Below are 27006 nucleotides of genomic sequence, written 5' to 3' on the forward strand. Positions count from 1 at the left end.
CTAGAAATTCCAGGCTGATTACATATAGCGTCCTCTTCTGATGACAAATTGTTAATTAGAATAATTAAAACAAATGAAAAATAAACTGGAATTTATTTCTGTGCTTGATAAGAAATGGTGGATTAGTCATTAGTGTACTTAATAATTTAAATGCTTTCATTATTGACACTTTATGCATTAAATTCAAGTTAATCATTGAATATTTTCATTTCAACATGTTAATTACATATAGAGTATGTTCAAAAATCGTAAAGATGAAAGGTTATAAAAGAAACTGTTGTTAGTGAACTTCAAAAGAAAATTAATCGATCGCTCTTGCTTGAGCTTGGTTCTGAAGATAGCGTTGCCTGTAAGCCCCACTCGGATCATATTTTGCCTCAAGAAGACTCCAATCTTCGGCTCTGTGATCGATTAAATAATGAGTGACCTTATCTGAGACTTCCTTCTGCTTCTCGCTACAGGCCGAACAGTCGTGTTCCAAGGCATCAGGCAGGTTTTCTGTAATTTTGATTTCAATATCAACTTATATTTTGATCAATTATTTTAGCAACATTGAAATCGAAACAACAGTAATTTGGATTTCTATAAATAACAGCGAACAAAAATATTTTAAATTTTGACAGAAGTAATATATACAATTTTAAATGAAGTAGTTGAAAATATTTACATATTATTGAATAAAGTATACAAACATAAATAACTAAAAACTGTTAAACTGTTGAATATATTTAATTCTTACAAAACAAAAACTAATTCATAATGTGCCCAAATTATAGAATTATTATGTTAAAACAAATTGCTTCATCAGACATTGAAATCTCTAAAGTAACTTCCGTATTGCTGTTTCATCTTCAAAATCACATTACAAAAACTAACTATCGTAACGAGATTATCGAAAGGTGGTGAATAAATATTGTTACTTATTTTATCATAATGGGAACAAGAAAGGTCGATTCGAAACCTGCTGTAACTTATGATAGGTATCTTATGACAACACTATAATATACAGGGTATCCCATTCACTCTGTCACAGTGCTATAGGTGAGTATTTACCTCTATTATGGAAATCTTGCGAAATATAACCTTAAGGGAACAATTATTTACACCGTAATATACATTTCCTCAAACTAAATAATTAATACGTCTAACATCTTGCATATAAAATTCACGCAGATATCCCATTGTAACAGAGTTAATGGGACGCCCAGTACACCGTAGCTATCATTCTGTAACACCAGTCACAGTTGCAACGATGATAACTGCATTTTCAAACTGAACATCCTTCAGGCACGTCACGTACTGAAGAAAGACATTCTCCGCTCGGGTAATTATATCGCGTAACATTTTTTTCCCAGATGGCAAAGGACGCGTAACTGATTTAATGTGCGACCTTGTCCTCCGGGAATAGTAACGACGCTCATAAAATTGCGGTCGACCGTAAAACGACGGCATCCCGCGTAAGAACAGCTGTGGAATATGCACACAAGTGCACACTCGTTCACATGCACATGTATATTTTGTACTAGGTCATTAACAAGCAACTCGGATTTCCCGAGGATCGCCAAATGAAGCTATAAACCATGGCGTGTTGTTTATCGGCTTATATGGCGTAAATATTAGACTTTTTTATTTATCGTGTAAATTGAAATTGCTGTTGATAATTTCGTGCGGATAAAGTATTTTGTCGTTTAATATTTTTTTTTATAACGTGTCCTCGCAACACATGCAGGATAGACAAATTATTTTTTTTCATTTTACGAAATTCGAAATCGGTAATTGGAAATTTGCATTTTTTTAATTAATTAATTGTATTTTAGTAATTTAGTTGATAATATGTGAACATCGTTTATTATAAGATATACTTGGAAGTTGATTACTTTTTATATATTAAAAATAAAATATTTCCTTATACATAAATCAAATTCTTATTCTTATTTAATGGAGAATGGGTACAAAATGTTACGTCTTTCATTAATTATTATGACTTTTATCACTTAAATGTAAAATATAAGGTAAAACAGAGATGGAATAAAATTATTATTTTAGAATTAATTAAACAGAATTATTAGTGACCTAACAAAAATTTCAGTTACTTCTAGTGTTTGCACGTTTATCTATAACAATGTGTATCTGCATAAGTTTCTTCGGCCTACTGATCAACAATCTATCGTGAATCCTGAACCTAAGTAAACGTATAAACTTTATTCGTATCTCATTTCATGCTAAAATACAGTTTCTAATTAAATATACTCACTCTTAATTTCAGCAGCGTCGGGGGTGCAAGCGCCACGGTCAAGCAGACAATTCACGTAGCCATTCAGTAGTCTCTCACTGTTAAGCACCGCATCGACGTCGACATTGTCGTACTTTGTTGTATACTTGTTTTCAGCAAGAACTTCTGACAGCAGAAGACAAACTGAAAATATAAGAGAAATGGAGATACTCTTCATTTTGGTTGTGAAGATTCGAAGCTGAAGTTTCATGTATCACTGACTATTAATCTAGTTAGTGGGCATGCTTTATACTCTCGACAAGGTTCGCTTGTTGCACGAAATCACGGCCAATTACTGGTAGTATACGAGGAAAATTGATACATAATTTGATAGAAAAAATGAGTACAATACAGAGATCATTTTCTTGTACGGTAAGACATCGTTAGATAGCAGGATCTTTTTACGGGTATAAATAGTTCTCAGAAAAGAGTTACATTTGAACGAAGTTTCTGAAAATATTATTCCATTTGTAAGAATTCTTTCTGCCTGCGATTTCATTTATTCATTGGAGGTAAACGGAAATTAATGTAAGTATGTCTATTTCTTTAAGATTTAGCAGATCTACAAAAAAATTTTTTAAGAAAATTAGAAACAAATAAATAGTCCATTTATCTGTATGTTCTATGATGTTATATGAGTTACTAAGATACAACAAGTTTATTCCTATATATGAATTGCATATTTTATATCATATTTTAAATACCCTTGGGCAGCTTTAATATCTAGTTAGTGTTATAATCTTCGTCTTCTTCATTGGTAAATTGCAATAAAATTTGTTTAAAGAAATCATTAATACTATTATATTTGTTATTGAAGAATTTTGTATTTGGAGGATTATGGTAAATTCTGTTGTACAATAAATTAGTAAACTTATCCATGGAAGTAATTTGCAGAAATTAATTCAATAATGATTGATCTTGTGGAACAGAAAATGAGTCTGATTTAACGTGCAGCTGGAAAACCACGAAATTGGCGAATAATTGAAATGATCCTTACTGCTGTCAACCATCGTCGGTAATGGTTGATGACATAAACAGAAAATCAGGTGTATGAGTAAGCACAATTCTATATAAACAGAAAGGCTAATACTATTACTAGATAGTATTTCAACTTGACATTATTACCGTATAATTAAATATCTATTGTTATTTACTTCAGACTTTATTTCAGTGTTCCACTTTTAAATTTCTTTCTGTACCTAATTATAGTATTCATTATCTAAGATTCTATTTATCTAGTATTCTTATAAATTAGATAATCAAATTTTTACAATTTATACTTTTATTATTATAATTTACGAAATAATTCGTTTCGTTTCGTTTTACGGTGAATAAAAGTTTCCATTTTCTTTACAACTTTATAATTCTAAGATATGAATACTTAATGATATTTATGCCGAGACAAACTCATCTTTTAGTATCTATAAGCGATAAAACGTGAATAGAATTTTACAAATTTGTGAAATCTCATGTGGTATTCTATGAATTTACTTACATAATCTTGGCTTTTCCTGTAATGTTATGAAATAGACAATGATGGGATCAGAATTAAATAGTTCTTTCTAATTAAATCGCCTAACTGCGCACAATTTACCTTTTTAAACTATAATTCGCTAAGATTGAAATTAAACAGAAATTAAACGAGTTCAAATAAAAAATTAAATTTTTGTTAAATTATTAATCTCACAAACTTTTTATTTCAATAAATTTTCACCCGGAATATTCAAGTGAAACAATTTATGCGAAAGAAGATTTCGTTTAATCATTTACATCTTAAATATTATTAAATATTATTCATTCTTTCTGTTGCTATCATATTATTAACAAATTAAAACTAAAGTCTGAATAAATAATTAAACTCATTATAAGCATATATTAATAAAAAGGAAATCTTGGAAAAATGGAAATGGTGGCTTGAAGACATGAGCAGCTACAGGAAAATGGAGAATCGTGTTTTAAAAAAATAAACTCATAAATTGGTGTAACATTTTCCCGTGTTATTTGTCAACGTTGTTAATAATATAAAAAATATTGCGAACCAGTTGTATGATTCTTTTTGAGTATTGCTGTATCCTGTAGATGCGTAGAATTCATCGATTGATTATGACGAATACTTCCTCAATACGAAACCGCCTTTATTGAGACGTTCTTTATATAGGAAGAGCCTGGGGATCGCTGGAATCGATAAGACATTGTAATGCTATAAATGATTCTTCCTCCACATTATTTCGTATTCTGTTCAGGCGTCTCAGGCTTCGTAAATTCAACGTGGCAAGCACGCGTTTTAAGTTCTCGTTCCTTCCTCGTGAAATCTGAAACTTCTTGTCGACTTTACTACGTGAGATTTATACGTAGAGGTGGTCTCACCATCTCCGATGATATCGTTGCTTCTCTAAAAATCCTTCTAAGCAACAGTTCCTTCCTCGACCGGTCTTATCAAATTTTCAAGACGTAACGCTGATGCCGTGATAATTATATCCCATAGTGTGACCATAAATGGCGTGTTATTCAACATTTGAGGAATCGGATTTCTTGCCCCCAGATTAGATTTATAAAACTAATATAAAACAATAAATTCGCATAAATTTAGTTTTTGAACATGTATTTGGACATCAATTTATTGATTTCTTTTCCAAACATATAAATAATTGTGTACAATATCTATTACATCCATTACAAGAAAATATATTATTTATATATAATACTATAAGTACATTTTTATTATTTGAACCTTAGAATCCCCGTATTGTCCTTTGTCTCAGGCGAAAAATTAATTAGCATAGCCCTAAGTAGATGATAGTCTGAACATAAACAAACGAGATCAGGACTTCTGGTTGTGACAATGTTCGCATGACACCGAAGACCAATAAGTCAGTTAACTGATATCAAAAGGGTTAAATACAATCAACTAATCCATCATTAGAAAAGAAGATTCTGCAAGAACAAATGTCCTTCTCGTAACAAATGATATTAACACATTCAAGACGATTGGGAGTTGTAATTCCTGACTAAGAGCGAATATCGCGGTCGCTTTGGCGACTACAGTATCGTCTTAGGAACTATAATATTGTTTCGGAACTACGTATCGCTTTAGGAACTATAGCGTCTTAGCAACTACAGCATTATTTTGGAACCACAGTATCGCTCTGAAAACCATATATCACTCCAGGAACTACATTATTGCTTTGGGAACTGCAGTATTGCTTTGAAAATTACAGTATCACCTTTAGAACTGTAGCATCACCTAGAAAACTACAATGCCAACTTGGAATCTATAGTATCGCCTTGGAAACTATAGTCTTAGGAACTGCAGCTTAGTCTTGGAACCACAGTATTTGGAAGCTACATGTTAGTCTAGAAACTCCAGTAAAACTTTGAAAATCACAATATCACCTTGGGAACTATACTGTTACCTTAAGTATTAAGGGCCAGTTTAGAACCTACAAGTATTACCTCAAAAATTATAATATCGCCTTAGAATTACAGTATCGCCTTGGGAACTATAGTATGGCATTCTGAACTACAGCGTCCCCTGAGAAACTGAAACTAGGAACAACACTAGAAAATTAGAGTTCGGGAATTAAGTAGTTCCCATCCGTTCCAGATGTATCAGTTAAAATTCAGTGTACTGTGTGTCATTCTCATCAGAGTCAGTTTCCGGCCACACGGCACATGCGTAGCAGATCTTGTCCATGTCCCTCCAACACTCGGCGCAATGCACGAAGGGACAACCCGATGTTGTGCATTGTCGATACCTTGGCCCTTTTCTCGGCTCCACTTCGCCGCAAATCAGACATCTCTCCCGCGCGCAGGCGAAAAATTTCAGCCAATCGAACAAAGCCGGCCATTTCTGTCTCATCGTCATCCAGAAATCAACTTCGTACTCCAAGCGACGCATCCTGACCAACCGTTTCACCTTCGCCTTCATGAATTTCACGAAACCGATCCGCCTTCGCAAACTTTCGTTGTACAGATACAGCGTTCTCCTCTTTTCTCTTTTTCTGTAGAAGAACGAGCAGATGCCTCGACGCGTCCTCTGCGTGTAAATCGATCCGACGATCAATAGAAAAATGCCGAAGAACGTCCCGTAGATCTTCAACAGCACGTAGCCCTCCAGTTTCGTTGGCCTCGGAAGACAAGCGCTGTTCGTCGTCACGGTTTTTATACGCTTCTTCACGTTAAACCCGCGAACCGCGCTTCTGATCAGGGTTGCTATCACCCCTGTCCCTTTAATTTCTAATGCTAGGTCGTGATGTCCTGCCTGGAAAAATGATAGGACTTGTCAATAACAATGATTGTCAATAACTATAATTTTTAGTATATGTCGGAGTTCTGTTTTGAAAAATTGAAGCAGAATTATTGAAGAACACACGTATTTCTTAACTTTGATCAATACGACTTTATCGTTAATAATTTATTAGAAAAAGAAACAATTTTGATGCTTGTTCTATGTCTACGTCTACTCCAAAGATTAACAACTAATAACAGAAAAGTATTATTTAATTTATATTTAAAAAAAAGTAAATAACACTTAAGTTCTTCAAACTCAGCAGAAAATTTTTGCCACGAGTCCGACACAAGATTGTAGGTTATGGAGTTGCTAAAATGGGTAATAATATGATACGATATAAAGGCATTCATTTGCAAACATGACTCCACAAAATGAGAAGTAAAAAAATTAAGTGAAATTACAGACAGAATAGGCTAATTAACCCTTTTCGCGCAGCAAATTGCAAACATTCAAACAGTGAGGTTAATCACTTTGACCTGTGAACGGTTCAATTAACAAACACGAAAAGGAAACTCGCCTGAGTATATTCTATATAAGCATGCCTTCCAATCATGTCCAACACTTCGTAGAATAATGAGTCCAAAATGACGAAAATGCTCGCTGTTATTATCTCGAGCAGCAGCTTGATCATCTGACCAGTTAAATTGAAAGCCTCTGCTTTGCCCGGTTTCAGGCTGTAAGGGTCGATGAATTTTTTCCGTTCGATCTTCTTTAACGGCAGCAACGTCAAACTGCCGCGTGCCTTCCTTCTCGCGTCAATCCTTCGGAAATACGGCGTCACGTAAACGTTATCGTGTTCGATATCGTTTAAGTACTTGTCGTGATAGGTTTGAGCGCTGAGGATGATCTTCAGAAATATAAAGGACAAGCATCTTTTTATAGCGACCATTACAGATTCGAAGAGCCTCGCTCTTGTTGTAAATTGGTGTACAACGGCCTTAGCCGCGTAGGCGGAATCCTGCAGATCTAGGATCACTGAAGGCTTTTTTATTTTGTACTGCAGCTTGGCGTCCTTTAGGCTTCTGGAGAACTCGTTCCGCGCATCTTTGAATAATGATCGCCTTATTGAATTTTGAGTTGTGTATAAAAATATGACGTTTTCATATCTTTTTCGCATAACAAAGTGAACTATTTAACGTGAAATTTTCAGACAATACGTTAGAACGTGATCCGAATTTATGAAAACGATTAGCAATTATTGTTAATTGTACTTATGTAACTTTTGAAAGATCGTCGTTTACGAAATACCTGTATATGAACTACTTACTTTCGCTCTATAGACATTTATTAAATATTTTAAACTGTTAAAAGGAAATCATTGGACTTATTTTTTAAAAATACTACCAATGATAACTATTTACGAGTATAATAACATTACGAATATTTTCATTGCATTCATTCGCATTTCATTTTTAATTTTTAAACGAGAAAATCACGAATCCTAAAGAAAGGCTAAAAACAATTATGCACGGTTATTTAAATATCAATATATTATTGTACTTGTAGATTAAGTAGAATCAAATGTATAATTCAGAAACTTTTTTGTATTTCGTAAGTAGAGAATTATATTTAAATTTACAATATTTGTACTCTATATTTTCAATATTTGTTCTGCAGTAATTAACAATTTATTCAGATCTTATTTAATGAAATCATGTAATCTTAAATTGCGTACTTTTTAAAGCGGCATAACCTTCACCAATACCGCTATCAACCTTTCCTTCCGGATCACAGATGCTAGAACCACCCAATGCCTGGACCAAATTGCAAACGAAAGTCAGCTTCATCGGCCAACAGAGAAGCCACGCAGCAAACATGCTTACTTTATCGTAACATTTGTCGTAAGCATCACTAAACATTTCCCTTTAAGTAAGTAAATTAATAAAAGTGTGAACCAAATAATTTATAGTAAAATGCATATACATTTAATTTATGTATCACAAATCGTATTTTAATCAATAAACTACGAATATTAATACAATCTTGTATTTTTAAGGACTACTACACAACAAGCACAAGCTTTGGAAATAATTATTAAATAAGTTTGAAGAAAGTATTCTGTCTTAATTATATCGAAAAATTTCTTCCTAGAGCATTATGCACACTTGTACATTCGAAACTATACTGTATAGCACACGTATAACTGTATAGCATAAACTATCATAATTTTTCTGAAAATATATTTCGCTTTATGAAACATACCTACACCTGTCTGCACCCTTGCTGAGTTGTTCCTCGCAACGAGCTTCTATCTTTTGCTTGTATTTCGCTTCATACACATCAGCGACCGATCGAGCTTCTTCGAGTTTCTTCTCGTGCTTCTCTTCAATTTCTTTACTTCTCTTCGTGTCACCTTGTAACTCATCCAGATAATCATTTTCCTCGTTCAAACGTTGCATTTCTTCTTCACCTTCAATTTCCTCCACAATGGGACTCATGAGATCCCTTATCGAAGACAGCGTATCTTTTATTTCTTCTCCGTCAGATTTCATTGAAAGGATAGCCTATTTATAGACAAGGATATCATGTATCTTTTTAAATGTGCTGAAATGCAAATTCTTAATGAAGAATGTCGATGTTCATTTGTATCGATCTATGTCTAATATACTAACAAATATTAACAATTAAAGGTGAATTATATCCAATATTTTTTTCAATATATTTTTGTTAAACTCAATATACCATTGAAATAAGTAAGGTGATTGTAATATGTATGAAATATTTTTGTAACGAAAGATATAATTAAAAATATAGGTATAATATTGGGATAAATTATGCTGTCTATAGATATATAAAAGTTAAAGTGATTTCACATTTATTCTTAAGTATACTTATTTTGTGTAAGCTAACAATAACAAAGCAAAGATTTCAGTATACAAAGCGACACCGTTGTTGGACTTGAAATAAGTTAATGTTAATAATATGCTAAACTAGCCAATTATAATAACATTTGCATGTACCAATTATAGAAAATTGAAATGAAATTCTATTATGAATTCTAAATTATAAATCCTACCTGTTGAAATGGTTTGAACATCAAATCGAACCGCGTCTTGGTAAGATTATAGGTCAACTGGGAGGTGCAGGCAAATGATCTCACCACTTCTTTCGCGTTATATACCATATTAAAGAGCGGACCAGCGATTATGTACCCAAAAACTAATGCTCTTAACATGCTGCGACCTGAACGACCGAAGAAAGCGGGTATTGTCAAAGCACAAATGCATCTCATCTATTATAACAAAAGTTACAAGCACCTGTTACTACTTGGTTATTTTTAATATTGCAAAAATAATCCTTTCTAAGGAATTTCATAATGTATATAATATTTATAAACCAAAGGGAATAGATAAATAATAAAAACTTAGAGATAACCATAAATTTATCAATATAATTATAGCCAAGGGATCAAAGCTGTTTTGCATAATGTGAAGAAATGTATAAAATGAGGAAACATGATTTGTATAGTTTTAGTTGTTAATATATTTAACTTAACTTTTAATATATTTATTAATTTAATAAATATTAAACATTATTTTTGATTTGTATATTCATTAGTTTAATAAATATATTAAAGTTTAGTTTAATATATTTATAACTTAATATGTTTTTTAAGTAATACTTCAAAATATTGAATTGAATTTAATTAATTTTCTTAAATATAAGAAGCAACATTTTTGTCAACAAACCCATTGTACGAAATACCTGAATCGATGAGGCGCATCCAACGGACAGCATCGTGGCTAAAATTATGGCAAGAGCGAAACTAGTGTATTTATCGAAACGGAGGTCAACGATGATACATTCGTAAAGGAGAACAGCCATGGAGAAGCCATATAAGAAACCTATGAAGGCACGTGATTTTCTATGTGTGCCAATTGGGTCGTAGCAAATGTGAAATAAGGTTGGAAAATGATTTAAATAATATTTGAAAAAGGACTTTTTGAATAGGTCCACTCGACGGCTAAACTTGGTCTGACTCTCCATCTTTTTCTTTCTATAAGATCATTTAATTTCATCGCTTTTTAATTAATAATTCTAAATTGAATATTGTTCGTTTCATGGTTAAGAAGAAATGCTTGACTTCTATGTTCGTGTAAGTTCTTTTTTCCTTATATCATTAAATTCAATGTCACACGAAGTGATATGTTAAAAGTTTTCAAGTAATAGTTACTTTATGAAATGTTCTAAGACTCTTTGCGTTATGTTTTATAATAGTTCTTTCAATGAATGGTGACAGTTCTTAATTCGTCAAACAAATGACTCTTTTTCTTATTATACACGTACTATATGTGTATTATATAGTATGAGGATCTTGTACGAACATGTATGAAAATGAACATATTTGCAAATGTAAATGTTTACCCTTCATTCCATTTGTAATCATAAATTAAATTTACAAAATTCTTTTATGCCAGCTATTCGAATAATTTATTTGTAAATTTGTGACTTATCTTTTTATAGCAACTACTTTAGAAGTTATTCGTTTAATTGACATTTCTGTGTGTCATTGTATCCATTTGTCATAAAAACTTCGTTCTAAAAATTATAAAAATTTCTATAACATTCTAAACATTCCTTTTTTTCAAGCTGCATAGCATTATCTAAACCACGAGACATAAAAATAACATACACAATTCTTCAGTATGTGCCTTGATGTTCATAAATGCAAAAGCAACTGTTTGAAAACCTAATTGGCATCGGACGTTATTCCTGGAAAAGCATAGTCTTGAATAAACATCCTTAAAAAATTCATCAGTCATCCATCGCTACAATCTTCTTGCAATAATATTACATAATGGAGCCGACACTCTGCAACCGAAAATGTCTCGGTGACCGCTTGAAAAACGTTCGTCGAATACGAAATGGTGTAACTCCTTTTTCGTTAATTCGTGTGCTAGGCCACGTGTGATTTTGCATTGTAAACATTGAAAGTAAAAGAATGAAATACGAATGTGGAATGTTACGAAGCTGATTACGTTTAACGATACTTTATTAGATAAAGACGTTAGGTTAAGTCAGTTTCTCGGAGGTTATTACACAGTGTCTGTAAACATAGCACTTTTCAGCTTGTATTATACACAGATAGATGTTACGACCAATTATCAAACAACACCAACGTTAACTATGTGTTCATTATGGCTGATAATTTTCTTGATTGTCGTCGAGGTCACGTTAAAATTATCGAACTCCGTGTAATTTGTGACGCGTATCCGTCGATCTTCAAACTTTGATGCCATGCTTCTTCGCCTCTTCTTCGTACTTGACCCTGTATTTTCCATCAGGATCATACTTTGACATCAGTTTCTTCCACATTGCGGGTTTGTTGTCTGCGAGGAATCGGATTACCTTCTCCGCCATTTCCCTCTGCTTCGAAGAACATTTCTTGCATTCGGTGGCCAACGCGTCAGGCAGAACTCCTTAATTAAAAAAGTACAAAAATTAATGATTAAATGTAATTTGGTTCAAGCTAAGGATTAATCATTCGCAGATCATACGTTTAAGAAGTAAAAAGAGAAAGATATTGGAAGTTAAGGAGCGAGGAAAAATAAATGTGTAAAAAGTCTGTTGAAAATAATTACATGAAGTTTCATTTCTTTCCTATTCTTTTGAAGAAAACAGCAAAGGATTTCAGAGAAGTAGAAAATAAAGTATTACGAATTTTGGAATTGTAATAATTGAGCTTTAGTGTTGAAGAATCCTGAGTTTTGATTTTAATAATAACTCTAATAAGATAATTTATCACTTAATAGGATGTAATCAGTATGTTAGCAATTAAAATATCTTTGAAAATAAAGTTTTAGATATCAGTATTTGGAAATTAAATTGGCGCGTGCGATCGTGCCCCGGTGATTTCAATGCCCGATTGAACGAACATGCGAACATTATTATCGAATTACTAACAACTCTTGTAAACATGTTAGATATTTAATCAATAATCAGTTGATAATTGCGAAAATAATATATGTATGTTACTATAATATATTTATTATACGCATATACAATTTTAATATCAAAAATTTATAATTTACACTTGAGTTTGTAACCTAGTCAACATTTGTTTCAGTAGAATTCATTCAAATTTTCATTAAAAAAAAAACAATTTGCATGACTTTTTTAACAAAGCAAAATATTTTCATACGCATGTTTCATGATTTTTCAAGTCAATGACATTATTTTACTCACGTTTAAGTTCATTGCCATCCGGAGTGCATCTTCCTTCGTCCATCAAACATTTGAAGTAATTGTTCAGCAGGCGATCGCTACGAAGAATTTGGTCCACATCGATGTTGTCAAATTTGCTGGTGTACTTGGCATCGTCCGGGCGAGCAGATACATAGTAAACTGCCACGAAGGCGAACAAACAGACCAACGCGACTTTCATGGCTGTATCAAAGAAACAATCAAATTGAAATAACTTAAAATGCACTCATCGTTTAATCAAATATTATTCTAAAAAGACTTAATTTCATTTGAGACAGGAAATAAACCCTTCTTTCAATATTCCTTTAAACTTGCTGAACAATTCTAAATACTGTGAATCTTTTGCAGTCAAGATGCAATGCCATTTCCTCATAGTCGATAATCAATGCGCAGAGTAAATGTCGACTTACGGTGAAAGTAGAATACCTTTCTCTTCTAATGAATTATTAACGATAAAATGATTCTAGCGTGAGCGGTTGCGAAAGATGTTAACCCCTTACCTTACGTAAACGTTATATGGCAAAGTAAGTACTGTGGTATAGTTAAGATTGACCATTTCCTATAATACTTTATTCTTATATATTTTTTGCATATATATTAAACGTTACACTGGAACCTCACAGATAAAACATACGAAATTTTCCCAATGAAATAATGTTCAGTATTCTAATTACGTCGGACGATCGAGTTACAACAAAATTAGCTTTTAAGTTGAAGATGAGAATCGATCGCTAAAGAATTAATCACTATATTGCAGATATTTATGCAAACTTCAATTTTTAAGAATATAATAAGAAAACTAAAATTGTAATAGAGAATGGTTTTACCAGAGAAGCCTTATAAAAATCACTATGTTTCGGATATTTTACACAGTTTTCTTACCGTGTGACTTTTATGCAAGTTTCTACTTTCAAGTTTCTCAAAAATACATAAAGATTCGCAGTCTATCATTGACTGTCACAGTGGTTGCCGATGGCCGAAACTTCCAAATCGCTTGAAAACAATTGCGATAGGAAAAATAATGCCCCATTAAAACATTAATAACATAAGTAACTAACTATAATAGTGCAATATGAGTACTGTTATACCAAATCATTAATAATTATTTCGAATACCATTCTCGTGGCAGTGAATATGTTAACACATTGCGCGCCGGCCCCGCGACAATAGTCCATCGTTTAATTGCTAGTCCCACGTTAATGTAACATTTTAGATATGTATAACACAAATCCAAAGTAAAATTACAAAATCGAATTCCTTATTCGTTTCCGTAAGCTACAAATTTCGGTTTGATTAATGTTTAAACTTGTGTCAATATAATTAATATTAATAACTGACATTTAGACGGTGTATAATGTGTTAATCACGTATTAGTTTTATAATTTTTCATTATTAATTTTGAAAGTGCCCTAAGTTAATTCAAGCATCAAACGTCATATTTCCTTATAAGTTACACGCAACATTACACAACCATAATAAATTCTTATTTTTCAAGATTGAATATCTTCGGAAATATTTTGTTACGTGGTATAAAAGTATTTGTTAATTTATTTAAACGCGAACCTTTAAATATCTCGAAACAAAAAGAATATGACTTAGTCCACTTCCAAACTTAACGGCACGTAAATTCAACGACACAAAGTGAACCAGATACTTCAGGATGGCACGACACTCACTCACCTGAACGTTATTAGCTGCGATTAGATGCAATTGTAAAATGGCTCTGGCTCGCGTCACTTATATATGTCCAATCACCGGTGGTAGGATCAATCGCGGGGCCCAAGGTGGCTGAAGGTGGGAACGACGATTCATAATGACAATACCCCTACTTAAATACTTTGGTTCTTCATCTTTGTTTTGCACAAGCTTCTTGTGTGCTAGTTGTTTATTTGATTCAACAGTGACACGTATGTTAATGGTCTTTTTTTCTCGCCGTGGGGATACGATGCATCTACTTCCGATATATCTCGTTCTATACTAAAACTGCCGGGCAAATAAAAGTGACTCATTTTCGATTCCTCATGTAACAGTAACAGAAATCTTAAAAGTAGTTTTCTGCGAAATCATTAAATATGTTTATTTGATCGGGAACGTAATATAATAAGAATAGCATGAGATCTCATTAAATATGCTTTCGTAATTTTGATTAAAAAGTACAAATTAACTGGTTTGACTGTTCGGTGTTTTCACTGATAAAGTAGTTTTACTAGAGAATTACGGTTGATGGTACTGTCAGTATTGCAATGGACAATGAATGCTTTTTGTGTTAAATTGAGCAGTAAGTAATTTTAGCAGTAATTAAATTTTATGCTTCACCAATAATATTTAGCTTTGGTCTTCGGTAATCATTGCTATTTTTGAAACTGAAAATTGAAGTGCTTTAATTTGAATTATTATCAGTTTCTTAAAAAAGATAGTGAATTATTTATGGATGCATTTAAGAGAGAAGGATAAAACAATTTTGTCTTTCTACCACTTCTTTTCTTCATTTCGTCTCCTTTAAATGTATCTGAACATTTGGAACAACAGAAACAGGTTATTACATTAAAATGTTCGCTATATTTGGAACAAAATAATATGTAACAGTATTCCTTTGGTACATTCTACCGATTTGTGTTTAATGAAATGTTATCATTTGTTTAATGTTATTATTATATTCTAATTCTTCAATATAGAAATACTGTTTTATATATGAAATTAGTAAAATATAAATTAAAAAACATTTTGCTTAATCAATTAAGATTTCAAATATTACTCTTATACAATAAGTACTGCAAATAAGTACTGTACAAATTTTTTCCATTTAGTATTTTCGAAAATTTTCAAATTTTCAAATTTAGTAAACTTATATACTAAGTTATTTACATCATTGTTACAAACATTTAAATTATAATTATGTTAAATAATGTTAAAATAGAACCAGATATGTTAATTTCTTTTACACAACTACTGTGTAAAAAAGTCCTCGCATCTTATTCAGCGAAAATTAAGAATATGTACCAAGTTCTCATTATGACACTAGTTAAAAACGCGATGAATATTTACAGCTTCCTTGTATAATTTGTACTTCCTCGATTAATCATACCTAAACAAGATTGCAAAATTCGAAATAAGATAATATTTAAATACGTAACATTTTATGATAACATGGGAAAAGATTATTTGTTTAGCAATAGTTAAAAGCAACTTCAGATAATGAAAGTTAATTTAATAATACTTTTATTGTATACGTATAAACACTTTGACCAATGATTATAATAATAATAATATAATACATTTATATATTAATTGCTTCGTGGAAGAATAAAGGTGTCGGTATAAAGTTTTATGACAGGACAAGAAAATCAAAAATAAATTTCGCAGGAAACAGTGGCCCGAGAATCGTTATTTTCATGAACATTTTCATACACGTGCAAAAGTGTGAACATTCGTCACTCATATTTTTCCAGTTATCATTAGAATATACTTACGTTAACCAGTGTCATAATTTACATACTAACCTTTTTATATGTCCTTTTTGAATCATTATATTTGTAATGTTCATAAGGCTATAAATCATAATAATTTGTGCCATTTCCATTCATTAAGCATGCGAAAAAATTCGTATAACAACACAATTAAAAAGAATATATCTACAAACGAAGCTACGTAATTGCGTCATTATTATGAAATCATGAATTATCACAAGCGTAATTACGTACACTGTCTTTTATCGACATTTCATCTGAGTTTATGCATCTTACTGAAGATAATTCATTATTATGACGCATATTTTCATTCGCAGTACAATAAGGATTTACTTATAATTTCCTAATAAGCAGATTCTCCCGATAAAAGAGAATTACCAAGTACTTTCCCATCATTTTTACAACGTCCTTCAGCCTTCAGTTATGTTTCCTTCCATTAAATGGAGAACAATTTTCACTGTTTTTGTGAACATGTTTTAACAATTCAATTACTATGTCCATTAAATTTTTTTTCACTCGTCTTTTAGATGACAGATACTAATTAAGAAATCTTATCCCAGTAAATATCATATCATCTATCTTATCCTATTTTCTAGGAGAGTCATATAAAAAATAATTTAAAACAAAATGGTATATATAGAATGTTCTAAAGACTAATAATAAAAAAGAATATATACAGAGAATATTTATGAAGTTAATATTTATTATACTTTTCTTTTTTATACAAGGAGTTACATCATTTTTGGTTATATCATCGTGCCTTTCGCAAGAAAGCAAAATAATGTTAACGAAATAAGCAAACTTAACGTTCGCAAGATTATCGATATTACGTGTAAACATCTTTTGGAAAGGGAGAAAAAGGAACCGGATGGCTTGTGTCAACACTGTGTAACCGACCGTCTTAAGAGACATTAATACACACTGATCCCTGACATTAATAGTGTTTAAGTTTTGAAATTAGCAAATCCTGCATGTCCTTATATAACTGAACAGTTTGTGTTCTCAAAAAAAGAAAAAAAAACAATTTACATATAATTAATCATCAACTCTTATCGACTCAATTTATTGACAAATTTTTATCCTGGAACAGTATAAGTTAAACGTTATCAAATATTTTCACCTTTTCGCGAATCTCGAAAACTACGGAACACAAAAAAATTGTTATAATAAAAGTATAATGATATTTCTAATTTTATTTCTTGAAGTTTGTATAATATTTAATAAAACTCTTATAGTATAATACACATATAAACAAACATTCCACAACGGCTTTATTCAAGATACATTTTATACATTTTTATAATATAAAAACTCTGAAATCGTTATTTCAACAGTTTTTGCAACAGTTAGTTTTCAATACATAAAACGAAACACACATTAAAACTCGCATAGCGTTTTCATTTTGAACGATAAAAAATAACAAAGGAAACGAGGGAGTGACGAAAGAGAGCACGATAATTACATGCAAATCCATTGTAAAGCGGCGATTAAAGAAATCAGTATTTTGTGGTGTATTTCGCGAGCATTTTTCCGCGTCTCCGTCCAGAGGACATTACAATACGCGTGCGTTGCAATCAAAGAGGCGTATTTACGGAATCGTTATTCTAACAGGAAGATTGAAAAATACGACGAGAAAAGTACATGTTATATTCACTTGAGTACGCGATGAAGGACGTCGTGCAAATAGAGAAAAAAAAGAAAAGTCACGGAGACCTGTGAGGCTTGTGATTCAAGAAATGATGTCGATCCCCGGCGTAACGCATCGCTCGTATTGGTTCGATCAGACTGTATCGTCGTGATTGAGCCATGTTATACATACGTAGGCAATTTTGTTGGAAAACTGTTCTGATTAGTTCTTCGAGGTCGACCGTCACACCTTAAAAATTTATTACTGGCGCCATCGAAGATCTAAGTACCTCCGCGAAAAGAAATATGGCAGCAGATCGGTTGAGTCACGATGCCAATGGTACTCTCGATAAAATAAAATCAGAGACGAATGAATTTAGGCTTATCGATGAACAAGCTTGTTACGTTGAAATCCTTAATGTAACGTTTTAATCGTAATGGGACACGAGCGTCGAGGTTGCGCGCTCATTGGAGATTAAAAAAGATTACGGCCGTGTAACGCGAGAGATTATGACGAGGATCGGTACAAAGGGATACAAAAGCAGAAAGAATTTAACCTGAATAAGCAGTAATTGCTGGTCAGACATGATGCGATGAATATATTTATAATGAATCTACTGGGGAAAAACTTGACAACTGCACGGCGTTTATAGTTTACGTGCACGTATTGATTTAATGGAAACAGTATGTGGTATTGTTAATTCCGATACGAGGAATCGTATTGAAGACATTATTACGTTAATTGCCGCTTGTCGTATTAAATGTTATTCTCCAGGAGATTAATAACAATCGTGTATAATTATGGAAACATGTAATGGACAAATTTGACATAATATATATGCACCATGGTGACTGGTAACAGATAAAATAAATCTGCGGTTTGTTTTGTCCGAATACTTCAAAGGAACAAAAACCAATCACGTCATGAATATTAACAGGTTCCATGAAATTGACGGATCGGATGGAATTTTACAGGAAAACTCTATAATCTGGTTTCATCAATCTCGAATGGAATTGTTAAATTTTATAAATTATTCTTTACAATGCGAAGATTATGATTCCGAAATTTAAAAGTAAATAGTAGTGTACTTACATAAATGATGAACGTATGATAAAGGGGAATGCCAAAACACAATATTAAAGATTATTGTGTAACGAAAACTAGTAATCGAATGAGATGAGATTTTTTTAGTAAGCAGAGATCTCGTTTGCGTGATATTCTGGATCGACGGAAGTATTGGAGTCAAAGGAATATAATACTTCCGTCTTCATTTGTAAGTCATATTATGTTTCATTGACTTTATTCCTTTCATCTCGATCTGTAAATCGTTGATCGGAAATGACGCGTAAACTTAATTTCAGCTTACACTTCAAATCCTAATTTCATTATTACTTCTTCCCTGAAAGGATGCATTTTTATTTTTATTAAGTAATGGGAATCAGGAAATATTATGGGCAAGAATGAAATAAATATAGACATTATTTTTAAGGGAAAATACCTATTGTACAGTTTATTTTATACATTAACGACTGTTTTAATCATGTGTAAGATCGAAAGCTTTCTTTCCTCGAAATTGTTTTCCATTATTACTAGAACAATGAGGAGTAACAAAGTCGTTGTGTATTACATAGATTCTTCGAATTAACGCAAAATTAATTTCGAATTGTATCAAGTTGCAAGGTTTATACTTTCTTTCTTTTCGTTAACTAAAACTCTTTATCTCCAAACAGAACAAAAAATTATCAAACGATTGATTCATTAAGTTTTAGAGAGAAATTTAACACAATATTTATTTTTTTTTTGTATCGATCATCAGGAATTTATATTGATTTGTTTTTTTTTAATTTTATAAATTAATATTGTAGATAATTACAGGAAGGCGTAACGACCATTTTATTTAACAGAACATCGTCTTGCAAGGGTGACCTGTAATTCCTTGTAAAAAGAGGTAACTATAATAAGTTTTGAATATCTATTTCATAACATTCATTACTTATTTATTACCATTATATCCTGCGGTTGAATAAGCAATCGAAACTGTAATGTTAACACTGTACTTGAATAGTTTATCAATGTTAATATTAGTGAAAATTGAAAAGGTCAGCGTGCAATTTAACACTATACTATGTGACATCTAGAAAACATTTACGTTTCTTTTAAAATCATTTTTAATTCGAAAATGAGATTTCTGTTTGATATATAATTTAGTGCAATATCTACGAATTAAAAATTAATGAACTAATCCACTAAGGCATCCCTTTGATAATCATCACCTCTTTACTAATCCATCGTGAATTACAAGACACCGTGAACTTGTTCGGTTAAACAGTCTATCCGTAATGAACCATGTTACATAAATATTACAGTCAAACGACGGGCTAGTCGATCTTTGCAAGTTTCGCGATAAAATAAAAAAAAATTAAGTTAAAAATTTTTCATTTTTCGATCACAATTAAGTGGACAACAAAAATTTATTAGAAACAGTGCAAGCAACATCATTGTAAAACAGTAAACAAGAGAGAAGTTAAAATTGTGACCGCTAAAAAAGATGAGCGACACTAAACCCCCCAACAACTTGCATGGATCGACTACCGGTCAATACAGGCAGCGAAAACGTAACAAGTAATATGTTTTAAGAATCATAATGTGTCCATTGAAAAATTACTCACTACCGTTTGCAGGCAGATAGTTTACAATGAATAAAAGGGAATAGTCTTCTACTCTCCGTAAAAAATATGAGCAGCTATTTCCCTTATCATCTCTCATCACTTAGCCATGTATTAAAGCAATACGTCATAATAAGTATCTTTTTTCTCCAACGGAAGATATTTCTGACTCTCTTTTACTTTTATACATAAAGATTTTATAACCACTAACTCGTAGTTACTTTTCTTCATTTATTTACAAAGATACAGCTTTTTTTAGTTGTTTTTCTTTTACATCCATACGATGATGCAAGCTAAACAATGACGTTCGTCTCGCTTGAACTTACGTTTAAGCATTGATAAAGCGTGAAGATTTAGAAAAAGACGAAATTACGTTCAAGCAAACGTTCAATATTTTTTCATTTTTTTGTGTGTTTGTTTAATTTTTTAAGCATACCAGAGAAATGGAGGATATATAAAAGTTCGCGACCAATTTATACTAAATAAAAGCTATAAATGGTTTGCTTCTTATGTAAAAGCCGTAGAAGCGTACAACAATGGGTATCTTTTCACAAAGATGCGACAACGCACATACTTTTATTACGGCACAGTCATTTTTGTTACTTATTTCCTTTTTTTTCTCTTTTTAAGTAGAAGCTATGGTAGTTTGTAGCTAATGTGTTATAAACAACGGAAAATAATTGCTTCCTTAAAACAATAATCCGTGTCTTAAGTTCGTATGTCTTTTCTGCAATATCAGTTTGGCTTAGAACACCACCAGTATCACACTATACGCTTTCTTTTCAAAACTTCTTTATATTACCACCATAATTTGTGCTTTAGAAGTAGTATCACTAGGAAGGTACTATTTTTTTTCTTCTCCATTGTATGTACAAATATTACACAGGCAACAAATAAATTACCTAATATTATATATATATATATATATATATTTAATATATGTATATATATTTATATATCATGGTGATAACAAGTGTCCTCGCGACCTGTTCTTTGTACCATTTCTTATCAATAAGGAACTCCTTATTTTGTTGAAAAAAAGTACCAACAGATATTTGTAGAATAAAATGCGTTTGAACATAAATCGGGGATGTATTATTTGAAAAATTTAACCTCTTTATTAGACGATTTCGATTGTTACACCATGCAACTATTAATATGTCTGTTGTTAAGCCAATTTCAATAATAGACTCATATTTACACTAATTTTTTAACAAAGTAGAATTTACTTTCTCAATGGTTTAAAGCTTTTTCATATTTCACTGAAATATAACTAAAATTTTACTGAAACTTATTTAGTATTTCAATTAACATTTTTATTGTTAAACTCCTAGTTGAAATAATTCGCGACGTAATCTCGATTAAATAACCTATCTGCACTTCCTTATTGTCAAGTATGGTAACAAATCACAATAAAACAGATAGAAAGAAGTATGTGCAGCTAATAGTCTGTACAAGAAAACATTACAGTGGAAGAATTAATTGAGCAATATGTTCAATGGCTCTATGAAGGCAGTGTAAGAGATTTTCTTATACAGTGTTAAATAAATTCTTATATTTGACTAAACGATGAACGAAACCTAACATAACCGTTGTATTTTAAATCAAATACAATTTTCGAGAATCGTTTCGCACATGACTGCGGTGAATATGTAATAATTGCAATTTTTTAAAAGCAATGAAAGAGTATCGACAGTTGATAAATGAACTGTTACGGCCTAAATGGATTCAAACTTTATAACTTTCGAAGTAATGTATTTTATTATTTCACATAGTGAAATAATAGATACGATTGCGAAAAAATATAATTGAATTAAATGGTTGCTAATAAAATTGCTGAATTGTAACAATTTACCCTTCAATATGACCAGCTGAATTTTGACTATACAACAGTTCCATTAATAAATTGTAGGAAAGAAAGAATACTCTTTACATATTAAATTATATATATACACACACATTCTCTCTCTCTCTCTCTCTCTACCTGTCTCGTACGTTAATTAAATCAGACTCGAATTTGAATTATACCTAGGACTTAGTTTGCAAAATAGAGGGTGACTTAGAGTTGAAATCGTCATTAATTTTTTTTTACAAATGGTTAATTGGCCACAATCCAGCCATTCGCAACCAGATAATGTAAAATCTTACTCTCTGGTTCCGACTGAGGAACAACGCCAGATCTCCTATTACCATTTAGATACTCCTGCAATCATACAGATTCCACATAAATGTAACCTATGTTACCCATATAAGAAGACAAAAACACAGAGTAATTTAAAAACAAAAAAATTAGTATTCTAGTTTTCTATTCCATAAACAAGTTGTGCATAAACATACAGGAATATCCACTTAACTCAAATCTTGTGTATGCGATAACAAAAGCGCACACAGTAACGTCATAGATACGTACAGACACTAATTCATGCAACGTCATTTCTCTTACATTTTCTGAGAATCAGAAACAAGGTTCGCCTAGGTTTGCTCATAAACTTTAAATAAAAGTTTTTAATATTCACCCATTTATTTAAAATATTTTTAATTGTTTGATAATATTTCCATATTACATTTATAAATTATAACAAAAATTGGATTTCCAAAACTTGGAAGTTAAGTGCTTGCATTATTGTTTGCGACAGTCGCTCTTATGTGTCATAGAGTTTAATCCTTCTCAATTTTTGTATTATTAACAATATCATGATAGATATCAGAAATTAATTGGTAACATAGACTATGTCAATACCAAAAAATTGTAGGTAAACTCTTTTTTTATGGCCACGGGTCCGGGAGTTTTAATACATAAAGAGAATCAAAACGGTCATTACAAACATCATGCAGTCAATCCGAAGTACCGATTATAGGCGATGCTAGTATTTCCAGCTCGGTACATGGATACCGATTAAAGTCAGTCGAATGAAAGGGTTAATAAAAAAATTGTGTCTGTGGGATTCGATGCGTTTGAAAAGTCTCAAGCTGAGTATGTGTGTGTATGTAGTAAATATCTGTACGCGACTCGCTATTACCGTTTACACTGTTTCTCATACACGTGGGTTCTGACTTAACTGGACAAACTTCTACAAGCCTGAATTCATTACAATAATTTGTATTAAAAAATTATAGTTTTAACTGAAATATATATTGAATGTTTTTAAACTACTCTATACAGAACAAAACAAAGAAACTTACTTGCAACAACAACGTTTTCTGTGTTAAATACTGTGTTGGCTTCAGATCAAGTTGAAGACACAAAGATTTTTCTTGTTTCGTTAATAAATGTGCTGCAGCTTCCATTTCAATATCTCGTTCTTCTAAATCACCTATTGTTGAACATGATTTTCCAGAAGTTGTCGCAGTGAAGTTTTTTTCTGTAGTAGAACTGGAGCTGGTAGAATGTTGGCTGGAAGAATTCAGATAGTTATCCTGCTCCGCCCACTGATTGGCTGGAGTCGTCGTCCGATTGGGATTGGTTTGACTGAGAGAGGAGCTGCTGCTGAGTAAGTCTTTTGCAATGTACTTTCGGTCGATGGAAGAGTAACTTTTTTCTTCTTCTCTGGAAAGCATAATAGAGAATATCCTTTTTACGTTACTATCTTTAAGGAAAGAATTAATTATATAGCTTCGTTTCTTTACAAACTGAAATTGCAGATAAATTTTTAATTTTCGGAACACTTTCGTACCTTTTTTTTGAGGTGTGGCGGTGAATTGGTGTGGACGGCCCACTGCTGCCCTAAGTGAAATGCAAACTGATACAATCTGTTCACAAATGCCTGGCAACAAGCATCACAAACAATGGAATTAGTTAAAGGGGAAGCAAAAGCTAGAGCATACAGTATAATTAAAGTTCTGGTTTCACATATAAGAATCCAATTCTTTCTTAATTTTTCTAACACTGTTATTGTCATTAAATTTATTCCACACTTGTATTGCAACTCATTAAAATAAGAAAACATCAAAATTTACTATATACTAAAACAAAATAAATACTATACACATAATTAGCATGGCACAAAACTATTTAATAAAAGAAAAAACCAAAACACTTAAATATTATTATTATTCACATCTGAAGATTTCACAATCTTATTAATTGTTTATTCTCAATTTTAAGTAAAACAACATTTAGAACTTTCTGAGAGTATTACACATTTTAGAAGCTCTACTAGCTTTTACGACTGCATATTTAACATTGTTTTTATTCGAGAAGATATACCCAATATAAAGTGCTATAAACAGCAGGGTATACCTCTCGAAAATAATTCCAACTGTCATTAATGTGAAGAAAGTTAGCACACAGGAGGAAATGAATACTTACAGATTTTTTTTCATTCCAGTGATCAGCTGCATCATTTTGACCCTGGGTTTGTGCAATCACTTGCTCAAAATGAGCACATTCTTCATGTCTTGAAATTCCACTTTCTCGATAGCGATATAACTCTGAAAGACGCAAGCGCAATTCTCTTTCTCGTTCAAGATTATTCAAGAATTGCTCATACTCCTGTGCCGTGTAAAACTGAGCAAATGGTCGTATTCTATCTCTGAATTCTCTGCAAATTATACAAGTTTAAAATAAAATAATGTAGAAAATTAATTCATGTCTTAACAAATAGAAACTTTCATCTTACTTTTCTTCCTTCGATTGCTTTTTCTTCACAGTTTTATCTTTTCTAGACGAAGCAAAGAAAGCTGATACAAGTTGATAATCACGTACTACTCTTTTTCGTCTAGCTCTTTCTCTTAAATTATTTGTATACATGTCAACTTGTGCAAGTTTTAGTGCTATATCCAAATCATCATCCTCAGCTGGATTTAAGAATAATGAAGAAACAAGAGATTCCGCTTCATGATTGTAATCCTGAAAAAGTTTAATAAAAATTAGTATACATATACTTATGAAAATATTGTATTTACCGACTTACCCTTTCAAAATCGTCTCGTTGGGGCATATAACCCAATTGTGCAGCTTCTTCTGGAGTGATATCCAATGGTGGTAACCTAGATGTAAGATCAGGTGATAAAGGTCCGTGATCCGACTTAGTTTGATCTGTAAGATTTGGTTTATAGCTTTCTGTCGGTGGCCATGTGTGCTTGCCAATATTACCGTCGAGGTACCTAGCAATATATTCTTCTTTAGCTTCTGTAAAGGAAAAATAATAATTGTACATAACATTAAGAAAAAATATCAGTTTTAATTTTACAATTTATCCCAATTTACAATTTCCTAATATTAAAATTAACAATTTCAATGTAAACAAATTCATTAATAGATACACTACCTTCCGGTGTACGTGTTTCAATGTGTTTACTAATGTCTTCCCAGTTACCAAAACCAAACTGTTCAATGGCATCCAAGAGTCTAAGTTGTTCCCTGGCAGTCCAGTTCCCCCTACCATTAAATATACTAATGGTTCCAGAATCCTGTAAATATAAATCCTACACATGTCTCTGGCCAATAAAGATATTAATTAAAATTAAAATTGTTACATATTTATACTTACCATAAACTGATAAGAGTGATCATTTTTGTGTGGACCAATTTCAGCTCCAGCGGAAAAACACTGTCAACATTTAAAAACATTATGTTTCTCGAAACAATGGAATTACTAATTCGTCACTTCGCGCGAAAACACGTGTTTTTTCGTCATCTGTAGTTTTATTCACCTTGCGTGAAGCAGTGGAGTAATTACGGACTAACTTCTGAATAAAAAAAGATATAAGGGTGGGAAACAAAAAAATTTGAATACGCAAAATCCAACAAAACAGGAAGGATAGACGAAGACACAAGAAAATGGAAGAAGAGGGTACGGGAAGGGGAAGCACGAACACGTGACCGAGAAACGCGTTCACTCGTCTCACCTGCAAACAGAGGTCGAAATCTGGGCATTCTACACATCTAACGCGTAAACCCGTGATGTCCTCTTGACAATAGGTGCAGTTGTATTTTGCATACAAATCTGAAAACGAAGAGTCGTAGGTACATAAGTACTCTAATGAATACAGGTTTCAATCAAAATCTATAGTCTCTTTGTCAACGTAAATACATACCCGCCATTATTGTCCTGCAGGGTTCTTCCAGAATGATCCGGATGACGTCACCGCATGCCAGAAACCCATAAGTCTACGTATCACGTACACTGAGCGTGCAAATTCGACCCCATTTTTCCGCGAAATTGTATGAAAACGCGGAAAAATTATGGCGCATCTGCCAGGACGCTCTATTTACCGTGCAAGCGTAAACTTGTGAGGATTCTGGTTGGAAAAAATGTTGTTTACGACTGTTGCGTCGAGAATCGAGTACGCATGCTGTACGGTTTAAGCAGTCGATGCGCTATCTACTTGTAACTAGAGTAAGTTAGTTTTAGTTATTAGTTTTAATTACTAGACATCAAGTTAGTTAGTTTTAATTAGTTGGTAATATGTAGGAATATCTTCAAATATTTGAAGATATTTGCTGTAGAAATTGCTTATAAAACAAATGTCTGGAC

General features: G+C 32.1%; 3 protein-coding genes across 9 annotated transcripts; all 3 read right to left on the reverse strand.

The window, feature by feature from the left end:
• Window positions 1-301: 301 nt before the first annotated feature.
• On the reverse strand, window positions 302-14598 carry LOC116426692 (uncharacterized). Its single transcript, XM_031976003.2, has 5 exons — window positions 14448-14598; window positions 12750-12950; window positions 11793-11983; window positions 2255-2486; window positions 302-498 (listed from the first exon to the last, which is right to left on the reverse strand). The coding sequence occupies exons 2-5, from the start codon at window positions 12946-12948 to the stop codon at window positions 302-304; spliced, it is 819 nt and encodes a 272-aa protein (XP_031831863.2). The 5' UTR covers window positions 12949-12950; window positions 14448-14598.
• Window positions 4858-11791, reverse strand: LOC116426689 (protein sneaky). Of its 5 annotated transcripts, none has more exons than XM_031975994.2 (6): window positions 10269-11791; window positions 9580-9795; window positions 8766-9067; window positions 8239-8414; window positions 7081-7607; window positions 4858-6533 (listed from the first exon to the last, which is right to left on the reverse strand). In XM_031975994.2, exons 1-6 carry the CDS (start codon window positions 10548-10550, stop codon window positions 5886-5888), a joined length of 2151 nt encoding a protein of 716 aa, XP_031831854.1. In that variant the 5' UTR covers window positions 10551-11791; the 3' UTR covers window positions 4858-5885. The 5 variants fall into 5 exon arrangements, with proteins under 5 accessions (XP_031831854.1, XP_031831853.1, XP_031831858.1 ...); XM_031975993.2 differs by having other exon boundaries at window positions 8239-8426; XM_031975998.2 differs by having other exon boundaries at window positions 8239-8426; window positions 9580-9746; window positions 10269-10435.
• Window positions 14599-19339: 4741 nt separating the features above from the next.
• Ada2b (Transcriptional adapter 2B) lies at window positions 19340-26871 on the reverse strand. 3 transcript variants are annotated; one of them, XM_031975999.2, is made up of 10 exons: window positions 26567-26871; window positions 26378-26475; window positions 26020-26079; window positions 25798-25939; window positions 25441-25658; window positions 25147-25376; window positions 24837-25068; window positions 24202-24251; window positions 23711-24074; window positions 19340-22730 (listed from the first exon to the last, which is right to left on the reverse strand). In XM_031975999.2, the coding sequence occupies exons 1-10, from the start codon at window positions 26571-26573 to the stop codon at window positions 22626-22628; spliced, it is 1506 nt and encodes a 501-aa protein (XP_031831859.1). In that variant the 5' UTR covers window positions 26574-26871; the 3' UTR covers window positions 19340-22625. The 3 variants fall into 3 exon arrangements, with proteins under 3 accessions (XP_031831859.1, XP_031831860.1, XP_031831861.1); XM_031976000.2 differs by lacking the exon at window positions 19340-22730 and adding an exon at window positions 23030-23606; XM_031976001.2 differs by lacking the exon at window positions 19340-22730 and having other exon boundaries at window positions 23790-24074; window positions 24202-24291.
• Between the last annotated feature and the right edge of the window lie 135 nt (window positions 26872-27006).

Source organism: Nomia melanderi, chromosome 8, assembly GCF_051020985.1.
Source record: "Nomia melanderi isolate GNS246 chromosome 8, iyNomMela1, whole genome shotgun sequence".
NCBI lineage: Eukaryota > Metazoa > Arthropoda > Insecta > Hymenoptera > Halictidae > Nomia > Nomia melanderi.

What these genes read in the sequence shown, in the direction of transcription:
- Ada2b (XM_031975999.2), bottom strand. An exon ending in ATTTCGACCTCTGTTTGCAG is followed by an intron (nt 26,080 to 26,377) that starts GTGAGACGAGTG and finishes AAATGTTGACAG; the next exon opens with TGTTTTTCCGCTGGAGCTGA. An exon ending in AGAAAACGTTGTTGTTGCAA is followed by an intron (nt 22,731 to 23,710) that starts GTAAGTTTCTTT and finishes GTATGATTGCAG; the next exon opens with GAGTATCTAAATGGTAATAG.
- LOC116426692 (XM_031976003.2), bottom strand. Translation starts at nt 12,948, where the DNA reads ATGAAAGTCGCGTTGGTCTGTTTGTTCGCCTTCGTGGCAGTTTACTAT. An exon ending in GGATGGCAATGAACTTAAAC is followed by an intron (nt 11,984 to 12,749) that starts GTGAGTAAAATA and finishes TTTTTAATTAAG; the next exon opens with GAGTTCTGCCTGACGCGTTG. An exon ending in CGAAGAAGCATGGCATCAAA is followed by an intron (nt 2,487 to 11,792) that starts GTTTGAAGATCG and finishes AATAGTCAGTGA; the next exon opens with TACATGAAACTTCAGCTTCG.
- LOC116426689 (XM_031975993.2), bottom strand. Translation starts at nt 10,550, where the DNA reads ATGGAGAGTCAGACCAAGTTTAGCCGTCGAGTGGACCTATTCAAAAAG. An exon ending in AGGTTATGCCGCTTTAAAAA is followed by an intron (nt 7,608 to 8,238) that starts GTACGCAATTTA and finishes CATTATTCAAAG; the next exon opens with ATGCGCGGAACGAGTTCTCC. An exon ending in CTTATATAGAATATACTCAG is followed by an intron (nt 6,534 to 7,080) that starts GCGAGTTTCCTT and finishes TCATTTTTCCAG; the next exon opens with GCAGGACATCACGACCTAGC.